The 23,344-nt window shown below is 38.5% G+C and overlaps 1 protein-coding gene across 1 annotated transcript in view; it reads right to left on the bottom strand.

The window, feature by feature from the left end:
- Positions 1-11,655: 11,655 nt before the first annotated feature.
- The window catches only part of SEL1L2 (sel-1 suppressor of lin-12-like 2 (C. elegans)), an 85,353-nt gene continuing 73,664 nt past the window's right edge, over positions 11,656-23,344 (bottom strand). The window contains exons 17-18 of the mRNA XM_004687159.1: positions 12,011-12,139; positions 11,656-11,847 (exon numbers count right to left, since the gene is read on the bottom strand). Coding sequence (XP_004687216.1) covers positions 11,728-11,847; positions 12,011-12,139 — 249 coding nt within the window. The 3' untranslated portion in view covers positions 11,656-11,727. The remainder of the gene's footprint in view (positions 11,848-12,010; positions 12,140-23,344) is intronic.

The following is a 23,344-nucleotide window of genomic DNA, read 5'->3' as shown; positions in this document are numbered from 1 at the left end:
TCCTCACATATACCTAGGAGGTAAATGCTAGTACTATTGCCCCCATTTTTTAGATGAAAGAGGCATAGAAGTTCTCATAAATGGCAGAATCAGTATGTAACTACAGTCTTCTATATGACAAAGCTAGTGCAATTAATTTTATTTTGCCTTCTTTTTTTAGAGGTCAGAGTTTCTATTAACCACTAGCCTCCCCTCACCCCTCACTTTTCACCTATGTCCTCCCTCCCACCATACTTTAGCAAGCATATTGCACCTAGCAGATGGCTCCCTCCACTGTCTCCAATAAATGCTCTTCCCTTCAGATCTTTGTCCCTGTGGCACTGCCTGCTCTCCAGACTTCTGAATCCCTTTCACTATAACCTCAGTCTTCCTTTTTTTTTTTTTTATGTTTAAAAGGACAGGTTTATTAGGAAAAGGAGAAAAGAAAAAAAAAAAAAAAGAGGCACCTGCATTACACAGGCAGGCAGGAGAGGTCACCCTTTATTTCTAGCTCAAGTTCATCTTGCTGTCTTGTCCCAGGTCATCTTGTACTTTTGTTCCACCTTCTTCAGCATTTATATATTGCTTCCTGTCCAGTTCTGCTTCTTCAGCTAAATGTTTAGGTCCTTGAGCATTGGCACTGCTATAACCAGAGTACCATTAATCACAAGAATGGTCCATATGTTCCACTGCCATGCAGACAATGGGAATACTGTGAGCACAGCAGAGGAGATTGGAGAAAGAGGCAGTAGGTATCAGCTGCAAATTTCTGGGGTTAGTCACTATTAGGATTCAAGGTCAGACTCTTAATCCAGATTTAATAACTTAATAACCCTTTTATCAAGGAGCATCTTGAAAAATCTTAAATGTGTTTTAGAAAAACAGTCTGGTACAATGCTAGGCTTTATAAAGGCTTGTCAAATAATTTGAGTCATTCTGGGAAAACTTCATTCAATTTACCTGCCAAATTATGAAATTTCACAAGTCTATCTAGTGCAGTGATTAGGAACATACACTTTGGACCTTTTTGTCCTGATTGTATGTCTTTGAACAAGTTACTTGACCCCAGTATATAACAGAGGGAAAATGGCACCCATAAGGGAAGGTAATTCTGAAGAGCAAATGAGTTGTTAATTTATTTGGTTAGGACATTGTAGAACATAACAAATTATGTGTTAGCTATTCTAGACAGAATGAATTTTAGAGATGCTTTCGAGAATAAATTATTGATTGCTATTGTGATGCTAGCTTACTACTTGTCTTACATAAAACAACCCTCTTACACAAGATTGATTCCTAAACAGCTGCCGCTTTATGTTGCTGACCCTTTTTAAAAAAGAATAAATCACATGATGTTAGCGGCTTTGCCTGTATGGCAGAATCCAAATAGATTTTGTTCTTGTGCTCTATTAGGTAGAGACAGGGTGTTTCTTTTTTTAGAGTTACTTTACCTAGAAATTATTTTTTGATTAATGAGGTAATTTATTCATTTCACACAAGCATATATGCCACACACAAAAACTCAAAGACACAAATGTGGATTGAATTTTAAAAGATCTGAGAATTAAATCTCTCAGCCTAAAAGCTTTTCTTGTCACACATAGAAAGATTTTAAAACGTTTTTCTTTTATACACCTTAATTTTTCATCTGAAAGAATAGATGGAAATCATGCAATTTCTCAAGTACGCAACAGAAATTTTAGTTTGCAGTTAAGGAAGCTGAGTTTCACAGTGGGACTGAGGTCACTACCGGTCTTGGAGTGACAGCCCTGGAATGTAGGTGCTCTAGAGTCTTGTCCATTGACCTGTGGCTGACTTAACCACCATTCCAGCAACCACAGCAGACATAACACGGTTGAGTCTTCCCTACACCGGTGGTAGGGTCTTGAAAGGTATGGCAAATGAATGTTGCTGAGATCTCTAGACTCTCCATTCCAAAGGCATTTGGTATTGAACCCTTTGCAAAATAAAGTCACCCCTTATAGTAAATATGTTTGAGCAGATTGCAGTAGACTCAACCTGGGGTACAGGTTGAGAACTGAAAAAAATAACTACTGCCTAACTATAACCCCCATGGATCTCAGTTAAACCATCAGGAATTTTGAAAGGTACAGGCCCTGCTTCGGAGCAGTAGCTTTTCTGCAGAGAGAAAATTGTATGAATCAATGACCCAATTTAACCTGTTGCAGTCTGGAATTTTGAAGGACTTCTTTTCTGTGTTGATTATAAAAACATGAGTCAGTGTGTACTTGTAATGGGCTTGTATTGGAGAGGGAAGGTGTGTCAACTGTGTATTGGAGAGGCTTAGAGGTAAAGAACGCTTAGTGTGGACAAGTTGGTCATTCAAAACTTCCCGAACACCTTCTATAAGACACTGGATATTAGAGGTGAGAAAGATCTAATCACAACCCTCAAGAATTCATAGGCAGACAGACCACTGTCAAGTAGACATTGCAACCAAGTAGACATTGCAACCAAGTGCTTGAATTGAGACACTTCCTTGAAGGTACTATGCAGTGTACTAGGTAGTAATCCTCAGATAAGATAGAGGGACCAACTTTCATATCAGTGGAGCAGGTGTACGCAGTCATTCATCTGTAATTTCAGGTAGAAGATGACATATGCCAGAAAAGAGTGCCTTGGAAGAGCAGGGAAGAAAGATGAGATGCAATCTGTGTGTGGTGAGGGGTTGGGGTGGTATCAAGGAAGACTGTTACTTAATTGCATTTCACCAGTTCCTTAGTACATAGTAACTCCCAGGTAGCATGCCAGCTGTTGGGATATAATGGTGACAGCGCCTCAGCTATTAAGGTGCCTCAAGTCAATGGAGCAGAACAACAAATAATACAGGAGTTTCTCAATTCTGAGTGCCACTCATTGTGAATTGTATCCTGATTTTGGAAATACTAAAATTTGGGAAGAGGTGGATCTTAGAATTAATAAGGTATTAAAAGGTAACCCAGTGCTTATTTAATTAAAAAAAAAAAAAAAACTATGTATGGTGACAAGGGCTTGCACTGAGCAGACTTCTGGGAAACATGTGGATGAATGAATGAATACTAGAAGGACAAACCCTCCTTCCAGCACCCCTGGACCATATAGAGAAGAAAATTCTTTGTCTAAGAACTTAGATCTAGATAAATTTTACTTCAAAGGTTTAGCATTATGAAGGAAACAGCTATTATGAGATAAATAGATCATTTTCCCAATGATTTGAAATGCTACTTTATGTATTTGGCTTATTTGATTATTTGATTGCTCACTTCTTTTCTGTTTTATTCAAGTGGTTACTTACCATAACTTTACAATTGGCAAGTGTAGTTATTACTCCCTATTAGAATCCTCCAGAATTCTCATTGATAATAACCTCTCATTTTTCTGTTTGTATTTGTATTAAAAATATACTATATTTAAAGTTTAGGGAAAATTGGTGTGTGTGTGTGTGTATATATATATATAATTTTCAGACTCCTTTTATATTGCTTGTCCTTTCTTTAGCATTAAATAGGAAAACTTGTCATCTTAAGTTTGAGGAACTTTTTTAAGAAAGCTAGTAGTCCTGACCCATTAATTAATGAATAAATTATTTAAAAAGTTTTTGAAAGAAAGTATATACAGGCTTAGTTCTAGGTGCTGAAGATACAATGATGAGCAAATAAATGAAATGTATCCTATCCACAGACTTACAGTCTATGAATAGATATTGATTACTCCCAACTTGGTTATTACCTCATGTCTTTTGGCATATTTAGCATGATCTTCCCTTGAATTTTTTCATGGTGTGTGATCTCCCTGCAACAATATTTTGAATACAAATTGTTTATTTCGCAAGGGAGTGGGGAGTTGAAAGGCTGGAAAAGAGGAGGAGAAGAAAGTCAAAATAGAGGTTGTTAATGAGCAGGATATCGCAGGGGACAACTAGGGCTCAATCCTGTTGGACACCTCAGACACTGTCCAGAAAATATTTTGCATCAACCCACAGAGGGGCAAGGAAAGCAAGGAATTCCTGTTGTTCTTTAGTTGAGAGTTGCTCCTAGAAGCCCTAACTCCTGGCACGTCTGGCCTGTTCTGCAGCCAGAGAGCCTTCTCCATTAGATGGCAGGAGATTGGTCCTGGAAAATGCAGCTGATCTCAATGGGTTCCTGGGTATGGGTGGGCACTGATGATCAACTTCACATAATAATGTATTTTTCAATCTGGAAAGGGAGAAGTCTTTGGAAAGTATATTTGCATAGAGTGAGCGGGGAAAGAACAGGAGAGAAAATTGGACAGTGTGTGAGTGCAGGTCAGAATAACCACGATAGCATAGGCTAACAAAACTGATGATCACAATGAAGATTTCACATTTCATTTTGAGTCATCATTGAATCACATGACAAGATTAATAATGCCTTTTATATTTGTGTATGTTAGGGTTTTTCTAAGATGCTTTTAAACATGAATTAAAAAAGGATTTTTGAATGAAACCAAAACAAATCCTAGGAATATGACTGCTGAATTGAGCCTACCAAAGTGGGGAGGAGGGAGGAGAGTAAAGGGGGAGAAGAGGCTCAGTGGACTTTTAATGGAAAGTTATTGGTGACTTGGTGGGGACCCTGGAATGGAAACAAATGTGAAGTGGTGTGTACCTGTAGCCCTCAATCATAAACTGTGTTGTAAACCAATGTTACTACAATAAAAATAATGCAATTAAAACAAAAAGAATGACAAAAAAGAGGGGGTTTTGAAGGCCTTCTCTGGTGGCACAACGGTTTAAACCATAGCACTGTGAAGCTGTTGCAGCCACTAAAGCATGAGTTCAATGCCTGGTCAGGTGACTCACTTGGCATGGCAGACCTCACCTGTCCTGCCTGCTGCTGCCCTCAGCAGTGTATTTCAGTACATCTAACTGTTCTGCTCCCCACTCTGTCTCTGGTGAATCCTTTCACCCTCTGCACCTTTGGCCCATACCTCAGTTCTGTATGCATAAATAAATAAACCTTTACAAGGAAAGGATTTTAAAAAATAAGTTTGTGTAAATTTAAATTTTGCCTAATAATTTTATTTTTTGAAAATTTACTTTTTACACCTCTGTTAATTTTTGGATCGTATTTGATTTCTTCCATCTGGGGTGGTCCCAATATCTTCCCACCACTATAGCTCCTGTGCTCTACCGCTACTGTTCCTTGTGCTTTTCTTTTCCCTATTTTGACCCCTCTCCTCTTCCCTATTTTGACCCCGCTTCCTCCGCCTAATATTTTCAATGGAAAAAGTGAAAACAGTGGTGACCACACTGAAGCTATATTTGACAATAATAAGACAATATGAAGGGGAGAGAATGGAGGAAAGATCATCGGTGTTACGGTTGACTCTGAACTTGAATCCCAAATCTTCCCACTGACTGGCAACGTGACCTTGGGCAAGTTTTTTTTTATCAGCTTTCTGAGTCAGGGTGTCTTTAACTGGAAGATGTGACAGTACCTTCAGATCATTTTAGTTTTGGGTTTATGAGACGTTTGGGAGCTCATTAGTTTGCACTTTTTCTGCCGCTGAGATTTCTCGAAAACCTTAAGAGAAGTAACCTAGAAGGGTGAGAGGATAGTTTAGTGTCTCCTTGAAGGATTCTTCAATGATGGAGAAGAGAGATGGTTGGCAAATGCCTCAGCGTCTTGTCTTTCAGATAGACAATTCTGGGAGGTATTTTGAAAACTTTTTGGATTTCTTATATTATAGAGTCACCTTTGCCTCTATCAGTGACCTCAATAATGTAAATTCTTGATGACTTTTCATCCTGCCTACTCTCCCACTCCCTCATTTCTGATTCCTGGATCACCTCTCAAAAACCACCCCCTCGGCCTTCTCAAACACATACAAATCCTTGTTTATGGCTCTGCCTTTGGAAGACCCCAAACTAAGCATAACGTTCTCAGGGAACTTGTATGCTCGGTGAGCACCTTTACTGGATTATTATTTACTGCTTTAGTAAAATCTTTTCTATTCTCTAATCCACACCTGTTACCAAATCTCTCCCTTCATCTATAGAGGAGCTGGAGACAGGTAATCCCAATCATCCTGAAGAGAGGGGAGTTAAAAGCAGGAATTGACTTTTCCACATCCTTTTCTCCCTCACTCAGGTGCCATGGGCCATCTCGGACCTGATTTACCGCATTCAGTTCTTTCAGCATACTGTTTACATTTGTCATCTTCCCAAACTCTGCTAACATTTGCATTTCTTTTATGGACTGAAACTATTCATCAGTGAGAATCATGATACATTTTTCTTTAAAATGTCCTCTTAGTGATCATAAATTTCTGAAGAAGCAATCAGTTCACTGCACAATATGTCCATAGAAAGGAAGCAGCAGCCCACCTCCCAAAATGCATGAAGTGAGCTAATGCTAGGCAGTCACCTGGCACATGGTGGGTGCCCTTATGATGGGTTCTTCTCTCTTCTCCACTATCTGTTGCAAGCTTCCAGAGGATTAACCACAGAGGTCTTTTTTGCATCCCAGGGTTCCTGGCAGTGTACTTGGAACACTGTAATTGCTCACTATCTTACGGGATAGAGGATGGGAGGATCCAGAAAGCAGCTCTTAATTACTGCAACAGGATATTCCTGTGGTATTCCTCCTTCAGCCTTACTGTTGGTGGCAGGTGAGACTGCTTAATGCCAGCTCCTACATCTGTTCACCTAAGGTTAGCTCCAGGGCTGCAGCTGCCCAAGCGGAGGGTTGGAAGTGCAGAGAATTAGTGCCTCACTTAAAGTACTCAACCAATTCCCACTGGGAGTCATGAATAAATACCCTAGATCCCTTGTCTTCCTCCCTTGTGGATAATGATGAAATGCCCAATCTCCAAGGACTTCATGAAGGACTGAATATTGTTACTTCCATCTTTTTCTCTGTTCTATTAGGAGACTGCATTGAGGGTGTACTCAAAGTACAGTTTGTTGTCTTTTCACTAAATAATGTGGGAAACAGTGCAAGATGGTGGGAGGACAAGTTAGAAGAGCTTGGAGTAATATTCATGAAAAGCTCATTGAGGTTACTGATTGGACTGGTGTTTTCCTGATCCAAGGTTGTGAAATTTCTTCTTTCCCCCCATCTGCTAGGAGGACTGTGGGACAGGAGATAATAACAACCCATGCCACAACTCAATAGGAGGGTCTTAGTTCCAGTGGATGAGGCCGAGGAGACAGTTTTATATGGATGAGTTTGGAAATGGAAGATGAAGTTGGGTCAGGGAGCAGAAGAGCCAAGCTATAGCTCCTGTTAACTGGAGTGTGTGGCTGGTGTGGGTCTTGATACACACAGTAGAACCTGCGCCTACAGTGATCCAGGGGGATAGCATCCTGGACCTATGCCCCTCCTTAGTGCACGTCACTTGAGTCCAAACAGAGGAAGAATTGGGAATCTTTAACAGTGTTTGAGCATCCATGCCTGGTTGAGGAAGAAAGGTCATTTTTTTTTTCTTCCTCTAAGTATCATCAGACACCTAGATTTCTTTAATCTGAAAGATGAGAAGAGAGAGCCAGGCATGGAGCTGATTAATCTGTCCAATTCTTGCCTTCCAAGATAAGCATCTCAATTTCAGGGTATTTTTTTCCTGCCAATTTCTGTGTTGGAATATGTAACCCATGGTAGGTTTTTAAACAGTTTATATGCGGTAGGTTAAATATGGTGCAGATTCTTGTCAATTCCTGCTATTGAGTGGTGAGAGAATGTGGCAGCAGCAGTATTCTGGAAATTCTGAAGTAGGTATTAGGAAACATGTTGATAGTGGCTAAGAAGTGAGGGAAGGGCACCATACCTATCGTAGTATAGGAGTCTGCACATACACACCCAGCATAGGCTGCCAGGACACACTATATGACTAATGACCTGGTCTCTTTAAACCAAAACTTTGCTTAAAAACTGAAATTCCTGCCCCAGTGAATCCTGGATGAATGCCAGGCATTGACACCATGGGATGTACCAAGAGCAAGATTACTGAGAAGCTGATAACAAATTCTGGGTGTTGACTGTGACAAATATCAGCTCTGATGGGCTGTTTGCTTATGACTGTTTTCTTTAACTCATTATAAAAAGGTGAGCTCTAGATGAGATAGTAGAATGGTTTCTCCATTTTTGTCAAACCAGTGGCCATGGGTAAATGGTTTCTTAAGGGTGATGTACCTATCATTCTCAGATCACTGGCTCTCTAGCTAAATAAATGCAATGCTTATTGATTCAACTGCTGTCTCTGCTCACTGATTTTTTTGTTTGTTTTTTTAAGATTTATTTATTTGTGCATACAGAACTGGGGTACAGGCCAGAGGCTCAGGGGCAGTGAGAGGCTTCACCAGAGACAGATTGGGGAGCAGAACAGGCAGATAGACGAAGCACACTGCTGAGGGGAGCAGCGGGCGGGTCAGGAGAGGTCTGCCACGCCATGTGGTCACCTCCGGGGCAGGCGGGGATCAAACTCATGCGGAAATGGCTTTAGCTTCTCAGTGCTGTGCTTTAACCCGCTGCACCACCAGGGAGGGCCTGCTCACTGGTTTTTTGGTAATGACAGGTAGCAGAGCCCAGACCTATTCTCAGTAACAGTGTGTCTTCTACCTGGGTCTGAACCTACTCTTCAGAAGCCCTAAACTGGGGTTTATTAAGTACCACAACTGTGCCCATCATGTTGAAGAGTCAACGGGGAATATGTAGACAGTTTTGTCAAGGTCACACGGGATAGGTAGACAGTTTTGAATATGAACCTTTATCCATATCATGTGGGCAGAAGAATCATACAGGCATACCCTGCCTGATTCCTGAGATATAATTAAATGATTGATGTTTTAAGTCACTAAGGTTAAAATTAATTACTAAGTTGCTAAATGTAACTGGAGAGTACTATTGAGTAAAGAAAACATTTTGAAATCAGAACTGTACTCAAATTCTAACTTCATTATTTACACAATTACATTCATTAATTATACAATTAGTTGAAATGGAAATTTTATAAGCCCTTGCAGCCTTTGCTCCATTTATTAAAAAACAAGTTACAGGCCCTCCCTTGTGGTGCAGCGGGTTAAAGCACAGTACTGAGAAGCTTGAGCCACTTCCGCATGAGTTCGATTCCCGCCCGCCCCGGAAGTGACCACATGGCGTGGCAGATCTCTCCTGGCCCGCCCGCTGCTCCCCTCAGCAGTGTACTTCGTTGGTCTGCCTGTTCTGCTCCCTGCTCTGTCTCTGGTGAATCCTCTTACCCTCTGCATCTCTGGCCTGTACCCCAGTTCTATATGAATAAATAAATAAATCTTTTTAAAAAAAAAAGTTACAAGTTTCTCTTAGTCTCACATTCCTCCTGTATGAAATAGGGATAGTTACATCCATCTCCCAGTTTTATCATGAAGATAGGAAAGAGAACAAATAGACCAGAGAGTCTGGAGCTTAGCAGGAGTTCCTTGTTTTCCTTACTTTCCTCTAAGTCTCACCACACCCTTTTCCCTGTGGCTTCTGAATTCCCAGGGAAAGAAAGGCAGCAAGAAGCACCACCTGTCCCTGCTTCCCTCAGGACTTTCTCCTCAGTCACTCACAGCCATAAATCTGATAAAAACCTTAGTTTTAGACTGGGGAAAACAGACTTTAGAGCAAGTTCCTCATCAAATGACTGTGAAACCCTACTTTAGAAAGAAAAAGTTATTTACTTCACTTGACTTAAAAAAAAGTTTAGCCCCTTGAATAGTGACTCCACTTTAAATAGAAGATTAAGGAAGAAATTGTTGAGGATAAAATGATAACAAAAATAGACTTTAAAAAGTTGTGCTATAGTCCAAAGGCTATCAATTAGAAAGCTTATCAGAAGCAGGAAAGAGAATAGGGGCTTTGTGGGAGCACAGAAGGGCTGGGATTGTCATAATCAGATAAGAAAAGTGGCTTACAGGCAGTTTCTCCCCTGGTCAGTCATCATGAAGCTGCCCAGATGCCAGACGCCATGTTCCTCCATACATGGTGGTGGAAGGAACTGCTGCAATGGTGGCACCACAGAAGAGGCTCAGAAATGGACATGTGAATGATTCAGACACCCTAAATTGCTTGCATTTTCAAAGTATTTGTCCAAAGTACGTGGGACAATTAGATGGAATAAAAAATTCATGGGGTCCCCCTGCCTTGTTACTGTATTTCAGGTAGTGTTCTTTTCTATATAGCAAGACACACAGTCTTCGTTCTTCCCTGCCAGCAACATTCTCCAGGGCTCTATTTTTAAGTTAGTTTCATCCAGACTTTGAGCCAGGACTCACCTCCTTTGCTTTCCATCTTCCTCTCATTGTTCTTACTGCTGTCTCTGAGGTACTCACATTCCAGACACTTGTGAGATTTAATTGTACAGTTGGTCTGTGCATTAAGCCCTAAACTGAAGTTTGGATGGCTGTTATTTTCACATTTATAAATTTGTCTTTTACATTTCCTTTGGACCTGGATGTCTCCAGTAAGTCAGAGATTGTGCCAGGAAATTCTAAACACTCAGCTCAGGCAGGCCTGGATTAATTCACAGCCAGATAAGTGTCTGTGGTAGCATGTGTATGAGCAATATTTATAAAGCACTTCTGAAGTTAGGCTTATTTAAACTTCACAATTCTCAAGTGAGTGCAAAATTAATTCTGCTTTATGGTCGAAAAACAGGTTTGGAGAAGTGATGGCCTGAATGATAGAGCTACTGAGGGAAAGTCGGGGAACCTCACCTCCAGATTGTTAGGTTCTCTTTCCAGTACCTCCTCCTCATAAAACAACTGGCAATTGGACTGGAGAACTAACTACAGGGCATAGAAACCACATAGGTTGTTATCCAGTCAGCTGTCCCCATGTCCAACCAACTTGCCATGATGAGCGTAAAAGAATATTAAGAGTTATCATTTATGGAGTTCATCCAGATGCAGCCCCTGTGCCACGCCCTTTACTATGTTAGCCCATTTATTCTTCCCATTTTTCAGACAAAAAAATTGAGGTTCAGAGAGGTTGATTAGTTACAAAGTTGTAGAGCTGGGGTTCAAGCCTGGTGTTTGTCATAAGTCATGGACTTTCTGTGCTTTCCTTGTCCACTCCTGCCCTCCAGATCTGAACCTTATCTGTCTTCCCCCTTTAGTTCCTGTCCTCGAGGCTGGTGCCCCTCTTAAAGTATTCCTAAGGGGATTTTCCAGGTAAAGCAGGACTCCAACAGGCTGGACAGACCCCAAATGGTGTTTACTACAGACTGCTGAAGGAGCTTTGATAGGCAGCCCCCTGGGGAAGATTGCCCCTGCTGCCGTATGACACAAGAAGCTTTTGCTCTTTAGTGCTATGTTGTCCACAGGATCATTCCCCAAAAAAGAGTCAATTTGTAATTTTTCTCTTTATTCAATTCTGAGGGATCTCTGTTCCTGTACTCTCTAAATGTGCCTTTCTCTCTATCCCAGTTGTAGGAGCCAAGGAACCTGTCCACTTATAAGGGAACAGGTACTACATATATAAATGGCCGATCCTTTCTCTTAACTAGATCACCAAGATGTTGGCAAATCTGTAATGAGTTTGAGGTAACTAGTCCCCAGTAGCTCCTGAGTAGTCATTCCATTCAACTGAGCAGGACATCGGAAATGTTTTTGGAGAGGACAGGTCCCAAACTTTGTCCATTTTCCATAATAACCCTGTGGGGGAAATCTGCAGCAGACTCTTGGTTTGATGTAGAGATTCTTTATTTTGCAAGGATACCTCCAAGTGAACTGATTCCCATGAGCGAGCAGATTTTCCTATGATCCAGATGCTACATATAGTAACTTCTAAGCAAGAAGATCAGGGTAGCAACAATCAGGCCAATCACAAATAAATCCCAGTATGATCCAAGGGTGTTGTCTGATTTAATCTGTTTCCATCTCATTGTAAACTGCTGGCAAGAGAGATTTTGTTAAAAAAAAAAAAAAATCCAAGCCTCCCACTTCATTCAGAATAATCAACTCCTTCCATCCAGCCACTCAAAAGTTGCTCACTGGTATTTTCAGAGGTTTGAAATCTAAGAGAGAACTGAGATCTACTTATGACAAACTTACATTGAAAAAGAGGATATCTTGGAACAAATGCACAGTTTCCAGTTTCATGAGGGCAAAGAACACGGGTATGTGAGCATCTGGACTTGTTTGAGCTGCCATGTCATATAATCTCCTGGCCAAGTGAATGTCCTAGAAATAAAAGAATAGTCCATATTCATTAGGTACAGATTATTTAAGGGTAAATAAATGCAAGTCATTTTTTGAAATATCATTATTTTGGTGGGCAGAATGACACCCAAAGATGTTTGCGTCCCATCCCTTGGAACTTGTGAATATGTTAAGTCACATGGCAAAAGGGACCCTACAAATATAAATTACAGATTTTATTATAGGGATATTATCCTGGATTATCTGGGTAGAAATGTAATCCCATGAGCCATTATCCACAGAGTATTCTCAGGACTCAACTCCCATTTGCTGGAGGAGTCATAGAGAATGAGAAAGGATGTGAATAGTCAGCAAGAAAACAGGACTCTCAGCCACACAATCACAAAACCAGAATTTGGTCAACAGCCAATAATACACCACCACACCTAGTAAGAAGCACAGCTTTAATTTTAATCTATGAGACCCTACACAGTCAAATTCACTGGGACTTCTAATTTGTAGAGACTGAGAAATAATACAGTTGTTTTAAGACACTAAAATTGTGACAATTTTTATGACAGTCATATGAAACTCATAATTTCAAAAAAAAAAAACTTTCTTGGATGCATCTGGACTAGATCTTTAGGTTTGCTTTCAATTAAATAGGCTCCAGAACACTATGTAACAATCCTATAATTTATAAACTAATGACAATGCAGATGGTAACAATCCTTTAAAATTCCTATTTTTCTTCATAGTATTTGCCATAGCTGAAGTTAAAGAATTTGTTTATTCCTTTCTCTTTCTCAATGTATTTGAAACAAAGACTTAGTTTCTGTTTGCCCCTGAATTCCTAATATATAATGAAGTACCCAGTACATAGCAAGTCATAAATAAATAAATTTGGTTCCTAGGATGGGATTTGATCTTTCAAATGTGAAACTATATTTTTAGGGACTTTACCCATTAAATTATGCTACACATAAAATTTTGCTTTCTTTAAGTCTCATCTCCTGATGGCTTATTTTTGTGTACTTTACTTTTGCTTTTTTTTTTCCTAAGTAGAAAAAGGAAAAGACTAGGGACAGTGGCTTTTGAAAACTGAAATACCCCAGTCAGTTCCAGAATTGTAATTTGCTCGAGAGTGTGCTGATTTTAAAAATTAGAAGAGATTTTTCACAAATTTATGGTCTTCCAGCTTCTCTTTGCTTTTGCTCTCCATCTCCCAGAACTCCATTACAGAGGTCAGTAGTTGAGAATCCTTGAGGTCTCTGCTAAATCCATTTCTCATTTGTGTTCTTAAAATTCTCCAAAGCTTTGTAGTCTCATAAATTGATTTGTTGGGGGGGAGGGGGAGGAGAAATGTTCTTTCTTAAAATACTTAAAATTCAGGAGACTGTTCTGAACAAATCTTCCTGGCAACAGAGAAAATGGATATTGTAGACTCTAATTTGGGTTCTTTAATTCCAACAAATTCAGTGGGTATTCATCTGAAACCACCCTACAGATTATAATAGCTGTGTCACTCCCAGTTGTGAAAAGCATATTGACTTGAATAGGATGTTCAGGGAAAGGCAGTCTTTCTCCATATCTCAGGCATTAATTCTTATTTGAGGCAGGCAGTAGTTATTAATTTATTTCTTGAGGCACAATCACTTATTTTATAATAAAAATAGCAAGAAGTACCATTAAAGTGGGATCAGCTCATTTCTTGTCCAGGAGTCCTCAATATTTATAGTAGGGATAGAATGACATATGAAGGGAGGATTTCTTTAAAATTTCTAGAGAAAGAAATTCCTAGACTCCCCTGGCTAGTGAGGACAATGCATAAAAAAAAAAAATTATTACTGTTGAAAAGACTCCTGTCCTTTGATCCTACTTAGAAAAAATCCAAATCATTCAGACAAAACATTTCCTCTCAATAGTAGTGTTTTGATGATGTCCAGGGTTCATTAAATTTTGCTTTAAATTCAATGATTTAGGAGATTATATAAACTAATCTACAGACTAAGTACTAAAATAATGTTTCTAACTAAAAAGTTACATGTACTAAAGTACTGCCCAGTGTTCAAGATGTTCAAATTGAAACACACTTTTCTAGCAATTGATTTGTGAAAGTTGTTCAATTACATGATGCAGAAATTTTCTAGCCCCAAATTTTCAGAGGTAAAAAAATTCTTATACTAGGACAGAAATTTATTTTTGAAATAATTTATTCTTGGTTTCTATACAAGTATAATAATTGCAGGAAAATTTGTAGATCTAGAGCTAAACAAATTAGGGGGAAAAAACCCCATGATCTCACTGTATAGAGATAACTAGTGATAATATTGTATGTGTGTATATCCTTTTAGCATTTTTATATACATCCTTAATAATATATTAATGTATACATACTTTTAGCAATTTTTCAGTCTACATATTTTGTTTTCCACTTTCTTAACTAACAATGTATTTTAAATAAAATCCATATTCAAAACTAAACCTTTAGCCTATAATATTTTTAATTGTTGATTGATATTTCATATTGGTGACTAATGGTTATTAAATCTTCACTGCAAGCTTGTTACCAACGTCATTTATTTAAACTTCATGACAATTTTATAGGGCACATGATATTCTCAACTCTATTTTAAAAATGAAGAAACTAAGGTACAGAAAAGTTACTTCACCCACCCAAATTTATATGACATGTAAATGACACACTTAAATTCAGATAGTTTACTTCTAGCCTGATCACTTAACTATTTTTGGACTACTTTTTAAATACATACATATATATGCATATATATGCGTACATATATGTGTGTACATCATTCTTCATTTTGTGCATTCATTTTACATCATTCTTCATTTTGTGCATTTTTCATCACTTAGCTATTAATTGTCGCCACATAGTACTTTGCTTAACATGTCTTTTATTTTGTAGCATTTCTTGGTTATTGTTGGCTGTTTTCGTCTGTATAAATAAAGCTATACACACTCAACAATTTTTTGTACATTTTCAGTTATATAATTGACATTTCAAGAAAGGTTATGATGTAGTCTCCTTATTGTCATATTTTTGAAAGGACCATTTTATCTTCAAATAAAATTTTACTGATTTACTGTTGGTTTATAATATTACATAATTTGAGGAGTATCGCTACACCCCTCTGTATGTATAAGGCTCCCCTCACCCACCACAGTTTTAGTGTCATTTCCATTATCAAGTTGACCCCTCTATATGTTTCTCCCATTGCCCCTCAAGTAACCACCATATGTTTCAAAGTCTGAGATACTTTTGTTGTGACATGTTAGTCTGTTTACTTTGATTATTTATATTACCCATAGAAGAGAACCCACTTGATAAAAATATTTTTTGCTTTCTGATTTATTTTTAGCATATTCAGGACAGAGCCATTTTAAATATCTTTTAAAATTTTATCCTTGTCCAAAAAAGTAATTCTACTATGGTGTGTAAAGCTTCAGCTCTGCCCATAGATGTTCAGACCAGGCAGATGAGAAATAAAAATGATTCATTAATGACTGGCATTTACCAATCATTTTCACTACTATCTTAAAAAAAAAAGATTCATGCCATAATTACTTTTACTTCTGACAGGTCTGTTTATTCTGTAGAATCCAAACAAAAACACATTATCTATACTGACTATATTTAAATCTCATATCTCATCTCCAAAAGATAATTTCCTTTTACCTCTTAAAATAGATTTCCTATTTAAGTTCTTAAAGCATGCTAACTTGCTCCATTGAAACACTCTGTTACGAATATATTTTAGGAAAGGACTTGTCAGTATTGATTCCTCCACCTGAATTATTTCCTCTGTGACATGTTTCTGGTACTTTCCTTATGTGTGCATCCACATATGTCATTTGTTTTCACAGTGCTTTGGGCATGTCTCTTCTATGTTATACTCTGACCTCTTTGAAGGCTAGCTTGTTCTTTGTATCCCCAGAACTTAGCACAGAGCTTTCTGTCACAAAATAAGAACTTGAAAACTATCCAAATGGACAAATGAAAAGTAAGGCACAGTATCATAGTACTTTAGAAGCAGTTATCTTGGCTTCATAGAAGATATGACATTGCAACTATTCTTAAAAAAAAAAAAAAAAAGGAAAGACATAAAAACACTGATTTGAAAAAGATACCTGCACCCCCATGTTTATTGCTGCTTTATTTACAATTGGAACATGGAAGCAGCCCAAATGTCCAAAAGTAGATGACTGGATAAAAAAGATGTGGTACGGCCCTCCCTGGTGGCGCAGCGGGTTAAAGCACTGCACTACAAAGCTTAAGCCACTTCGGCATGAGATCGATTCCCGCCTGCCCTGGAGGAGTCCACATGGCGAGGCAGACCTCTCCTGACCCGCCCGCTGCTCCCCTCAGCAGTGTACTTTGTCAATCTGCCTGTTCTGCTCCCCACTCTGTCTCTGGTGAATCCTCTCACCCGCTGCATCTCTGGCTTATACCCCAGTTCTATATGAATAAATAAATAAAATCTTTAAAAAAAAAAAAGAGATGTGGTACACATATACAATGGAATATTACTCAGCAACCAAAAAAGAGAAACACATGTCTTTTGCAGCAACTTGGATGGAGCTGGAAAAGATCATGCTTAGTGAGATAAGCCAGAAAAAGAAAAAATACCAGATGGTTTCACTCATAGCAGGAGTATAATGGACCAGGCGAGAAAATAAAAATACTGAGCAACCATATACCAGAGACATTTTGTGGGGGGGTGGAGTGGGGAATGGGATCAAAAACGGGGGTGGGGTGGGGAGGGAAGTGCGCGGGATTATGGTGATGGCACACGGGTGACTTGGTGATGGGAAACGCGCGGGGATTAAAATGGAGATGGGGGAAAAATGTACAAAATGATGTAAAAATAAATAAATAAATAAATAAAAAGGACTGGTCCTCAGTGGGCAAAAATGTGGAAATCATTCCATCAAAAGTGGTAATATAGGGCCCTGGTGGCGCAGTGGGTTAAAGCACAGCGCTAAGAAGCTAAAGCCACTTCCGCATGAGTTCATTCCCGCCTTCCCCTGAGGTGATCCACCTGGCACAGACCGCTCCTGACCGCCCGCTGCTCCCCTCAGCAGTGTACTTGAATGATCTGCCTGTTCTGCTCCCCACTTTGTTTCTGGTGAATCCTCTCACCGCCCCTGCACCTCTGGCTTGTACCCCACGGATACATATGGATAAATAAATTTCTAAAAAGAAGTGGCAATATAACCTAAAATCAGGAGAGTTCTGTTCAAGGTCTTTGATGGTAGAAGTGTGGTGATACAAAAGGAAAGCATTCACTGTTATTATCAAGGTATGCCAGATCAAGGAGTATTTTAAAGGCAGGGTGTGTAGCCTGGACCATATTAGGCAATAAAAATCCAATACTACTCTTATATTTGGTATTTGCTTGTTTGTAGTGTGTGGGGGTAGGGGGGAGGGAGGGAGGGAAGAATAGGTAACATGAAGAAATAACAGTACCAGACCTATACTTTATCTAGAATAATCTGGTAATGATTTCTTAGAAGCATTCAATATTAACTGAAGTGATGCTAATATTTATAACAAATCCCACATTTCAGTGGTTTAGGACATGGTTTGTTTTAAATTTTTATGTGGGAGAAACATTTATTTACATTTTAGCTCCTTCAGTCCAGAAATGACACCACTCATGTTTACTACTATTCCTTTGGTGAGGACTAATCAAATATGAAGGAAGCTGGAAAATACAGTCTTTATAACATCTCAGTAATAAGTCCTCCCTGTGGATTGGAAATTATAAATCTTTGGTGGAGAAATTAATTCTTCCACCTACTTAAAGGAAGAATGTTAGAATGGTAGAAACCCCTGATAAGCCTTCATAAATTTTGTGGGTAGAAATCCAGGCCTGTGCCAGGATACAACAGGAGGAATGGGGAGGAAGAGATGGGCAACAGGTTTTGTTCCATGCTACATTTTTGAGATATTTCAGAATCAAGTGTATATTGAGGAAGAGTTTCATAACAACTTGTGAGCTCAGTGCTTATCTTTCTAAATTAGTTTAAGTCCCCTCCCAGTTCCTCCCATTGTTGTGTTTCTAGAATACTGGTGCAATCAGTTATAACCCACAGTTTACTTCAAGGAGCTCACTGAGGTTCATTTGAATCAGAACTGGAGAGTGAAGTCAAAAGGAGAATGACAAATGCTATATGTTTTCACTCATTTGTGGAATATAAAGAAAAGTAAAAGAAAAACCCTTAGAATCTGACAAGAATGGTGGTTATCAGAGGAGACAAGGGGTATAGAATGGGTAGAAAGGACCAGCTGGTTGTTGGTAGATGATCTGTAAGTGGATAATTGGGATGGGAAATAGTGAGTAAATGTTTTCTTGGAAACTATACAGTGTTGTAAACTAATATAGGAAATGGGGAAAGGGAAGTATGGCAGGAGGGAGGAAAAGGAAGGAGGGAGGGGAGAAGAAAGTGGGAAATGAGATGATTCTTGTGAAGCTATTAGGGTAACCCATTTACATCATCTTAGTCCCTGTGACCTAAAGACATGTGAACAACAACGACCCATATTTTTAACTTGATTTACCAAGTATTTATTTATATCTCACTTCAGAGTTTATACAACCTGATTTCACATCAATACCTTTTTGATTCTCAGAGAGATACCGGTTAATATTCTCCTCTTTCCCACTGGTTTGCTAAGGATTAGCTAATAAAGAGGATTGTAAATTGCCTTGCTGAAGAAATGCTTAGTTATTCGATGACTTAAATGCTGTGAAAGCCTGTTCTCCTAATCACTGCTTTCATTAACCATCATTGGAACAAGTTTTGGGCTTTTAATTACCAGGATATTTGAATTAGAAAAGGTGGTATTTCCTCATTAATTTGACTATGAGATGGCAACATTAATAAAACTTTGCCTCTAGGAACTTGGCTATTATTTTCTAATTACTCGACAAAAGAAATTAATAAAGACAAAGAGCAATGGCCTCTAATTAATTACTTTAAAATTCCCATGTGCAGGTCTGAGGTTAAATGCAGCTCCTATTTTTTTTTTAAATATAGATACTTTCTATAGGAAAAATACAGCTGTGACTGACAGTGAGAGCCCAAAATGAATTACTCATGATTTAATAGGAAGCCTGACAGAAATGTGGCAGAGAGAAATTTCAGAAATTTTTTTTTTATGTATGGAAAGTATAGCTCAAGACCTGTTATTTGTGAGGAGATGTCTAGGAGAGAGCTAAGCTCTGGCTCCAAGGGAATAACCCAAGCCGTCTGACAATGCATCAGCTAGATGCCAGTAGGCAGTGTTCTCTCCAGCATGCTGTCTGTGTGTTCCAGTGGGCGCCCCTGCCTGCTCCTTTTGGAAATCCAGGCAAAATGGACTAAGCCCCGTGTGGATCACTCAGCCTGTGGGAGAAGTGCTAACTTGAATTTACCTTATGAGATGGGGCCTCTTTCACTCTTTATAAAGACAATGTTCCTCACACTATTATTGTTATGTTTTACATGAGAGAAGATGAAAAAAGTTTTAATTTTACTGAAGCCTTACTGAGCAATCCCTCCAATTCTCTTCTGATCTAATTAAATCATTCCATACTGATTACAAAGTCTTTTCATAAAGAGTTATTCATTTTATCCTCCAAGTCTGAGCAGGATAGGCATTGTGTTTTACAGATGTGGATGGATGATGACTGGAGGGAAGCAAAGTATGGCTAAATGATATCCAAAGAATCATCCAATTTAGCTATTCCATCTAGTCTTATTCCTCCTGCCCTCAAATATATAGACACAGGTAACTTGCATCTTTGCAGAATAGGGAAAATAGTTGATTTGGAGTTAGCATTTCCCCCACTACCTAGGGTCTCGGGCTGATAAAAAGTATTCAATGAAAAGGCAGAACAAGAAGTGCACAGGAGAGCAGGTGCTCCACTATAAGCTACTGGTAACTATTAAGACCTTGGCTGCTGTGTGCACTAGTAGCAGTGTTAGAAAAGAAATTCCCGATTAATAATTCTCAATTATGAGCACTAGAATGAAGAACTGATAACTGTACAATTATTTTGTTCTTAAAATGTAACCAGGAATATAAACATTGAATGAAATATATACTTGAGCACTAACAATCACTAGATTTAGGGCCCACTTCTTTGCCCCCAAAACATAGAGCCAGATAGGCCTAGCTTCAAATTATGACTCAACGACTAATGAGCTCTCCAAAATTGGCCATCTGATCTAACCTCTCTGCACTTTGGATTCCTGATACACACATTGAGGACAGTTAAAGGGCTGATCGCATCAAACAGTGGTGATTGAAATGACATGGTATGTACATAAAGTAATGCCTAGCTTCTGTCATCATTATTGATATTTAATACATCTTTCTCAGTCTGATAGATCCCAATGCCATATTGTGCCTTAATGGCCTTTAACTATCTATAGGATTTACTCACTATATCCTTGTAGTGTTTGTTCTCTTTCTTAATGAATGTGACTCATCTCTTCAAGCCAAGTATAATCTTTGAAGAATCGAGATCCATTTTCTTGGGACTCTACAGAATACTCAGCATCGTGTCATGTACATAGTCGATATTTTATAAGGTATTTCTGGATTGATGCCACCTCTCTATCTAGTTATAACCTCATTTCCACTTTCTTCTTGCTGTAGAGAGCTTGCACTTCAATAGAAATTTTAATAGAAAAAAGGCCTGCAGATGGGGATTGGGGGCAGGACCCACAAGTATTGTTGGGAAAAGCATGAATTTATGAGTCAAATTGGCCTTGGATAGATTTATTCTACTCATTAGTTATGTGTTGGATGTAAGTGGAGAAAATAATTTCCACTTCATAGTGCTCATATTAGGATAAGTAATATGTGCTGGCACATGATGCCAAATGTTCAGTCTTCTTCCTTTCTTCCACTGCATTGATGACATCAGTGACATTCAAAACATTTACAAATTTCCCATTGTATATAGCTCCCATTATTAGATCTGCAATGCTACCAACACAATTACCTTTGCAATACCTAACCCATGTTGGTACATATAGGCCAGATTGAACATGGCTTGTGCACTGTGGTATTTGTCAGCTGCAATACTGTAATGTGTGGCTGCTGTTTGATAATCTTTCTTAGTCCCGTAGCCATAGTAGTGGTAATCTCCAATTTTTACCCTAGCAAATGCATTTCCTAAAAGAAAGAGAAGAAAGAGAAGAAGAATTCAAATATCATCTATACTTCCTAGCAATTCAACCTAAGGATAATATATATAAAAGCAGAAAATATTCAGAATCCCAGAATTAGTATTCGAGTTTGTGAAATACAAAATATGAAACTAAGTGGTAGTTGTCTTCATTGTAGGTTAACTCCCATGGTAAACAAACCACTGTGAATTTTACCTTTAAAATTTGTTTTTTGAAGGTAGGTCAATTCTTGGCAAACTGGATCTCATCCTTTCTATTCATAGACTTATTTCACTCCTGAAACTCTACTCTCCTACATCATTAGTTTCTCCCTCTTTACCAGGCTAATCCCCTCAATAAAAAAAATACTTTGATATCTTGTTTGAATCAAACAAACCTTGTCTTTGTCTTATGGTGTCTCCTTTTAAATACAGTCCTTTTTCTATTCCTGTAACATGACTTTCATAAGTAAGTTCTTCATTGACTAGATTTACCAAGCTTCCCCTTCCATGATCCTCAACCCCCTTTCCAATCTGGCTTTTGCCTGTGCCCAATAAAGCCTTTACCTTTAAGGCAGTTAAAATTTTCCTTTCCCTACTCTCTCCTCCTCTCTCTTCTATATCAACTGTTTCTCTAGATGATCTCATCTAGTTTCATGGCTACATTATGTTTGCTGTTCTTGTACTTATGCTTGTAGTTGAGTCTTTCTCCAAATTCCAGACTCTCTATAATTTCTACTTGGCTTCTCTACAGGGATCTTGATAACCAATAGAGGTTGCTAACACCGTAATACCTCTTCCCACAAATAAAACCAAACAAAAGTATCGGTGCTTTTCCTTTCTCAGTCCTACTACTGTTGTTAAGGCCATAAATCTAGAGGAGTTTTATTCAGTTAATTTTCTCTCACTTCCATCACTGAATTCATAAGCAACTCCTGTTGATTCCACCCTAAAACACACCTGTTTCTCTCCAGTTCAGGCCTGGAATACTATAATGGCAACCAAACTGTTCCTTTATCTTCACTTTTCAATCTATTCTCTGTACAACCACCATGATGATCTGTTTAAAATGTAAAGTCAATTCAACTGATTTCTTTTCATAATACCTCCAAGTACTTCACTTGCACTAATATCCAGATTCCTGACCTACAAGTTTTGTCTTTACTGCCTTTTGCTTCCCTGATTTGTCTTATCACAGTTACCTTCTCTTAATAGTCTTTAATCTTTTTAACATTCCTTCAACACTTCAAGCTCATTCTTGCCTTAGGATCTCTGTATTAAGATTCTTCATATCCTTTTGCCTGACATGTTTTGAATTCCTCTGACTCTTCCTGTGTTTGCAGTTCACTATTCAGTTCTCACTGGGAATATTACTCCCCTCCTAGAATCCTTCTCTGACTTACCTTTTCTAAAGCATCCTCTCAATCCCTCTGCCAAATAGTTATTTATCTCATGTCCGTGTTTTACTTCCTTCACTGAACATATGACGGTTACCCTTATTACTAATATATTTTCTCTCTGTCTCTATTGAGAGCAAGAAACTTAACATTGATATAGCTCTAGAACCTACACTGGTATTTGGTACATACATATGGCATGAATGGGCAAGAAACATTTTACAAAATGCTCTTTCAGATGTTAAGTAATTTAGAACCTTAATTCTCAATAAACAGATATGTTCAAGAATAGAAAAAATTATGCAGTTTTTAAAGATGTGCAACTTCAGTTTTTTGAAGGTCATTTAGCAATGACCTTTACTGGTCTCTTTGGGGTCCACATTTTTATTCACAGGGATAATTTTTATTGAAGAGATGAGGAAATGCTCATCTAGGACACATTCATCTCAACTATGGCCAACCTCTTTCCAGTTTAGGTGCACTTGGAAAAGGGAAAAGTAGTCCATGTGGTGTGGTTTGAGGGGTAGTATTATATAGATCTCCTTCCAACAATGTCTATTCATTGGCATAGTGCAATACTTAAAATCCTTTGGAATTAATTCCTTTGGGTACTAAAGCTCTTTTAGTGCTCTATTAAAAATGTAATGTATGGACTGTTTTGGGGT

This window comes from Condylura cristata, unplaced genomic scaffold, assembly GCF_000260355.1.
Source record: "Condylura cristata isolate star-nosed mole 26May11 unplaced genomic scaffold, ConCri1.0 scaffold00022, whole genome shotgun sequence".
NCBI lineage: Eukaryota > Metazoa > Chordata > Mammalia > Eulipotyphla > Talpidae > Condylura > Condylura cristata.
This window is presented reverse-complemented; position numbering and strand designations above follow the sequence as displayed.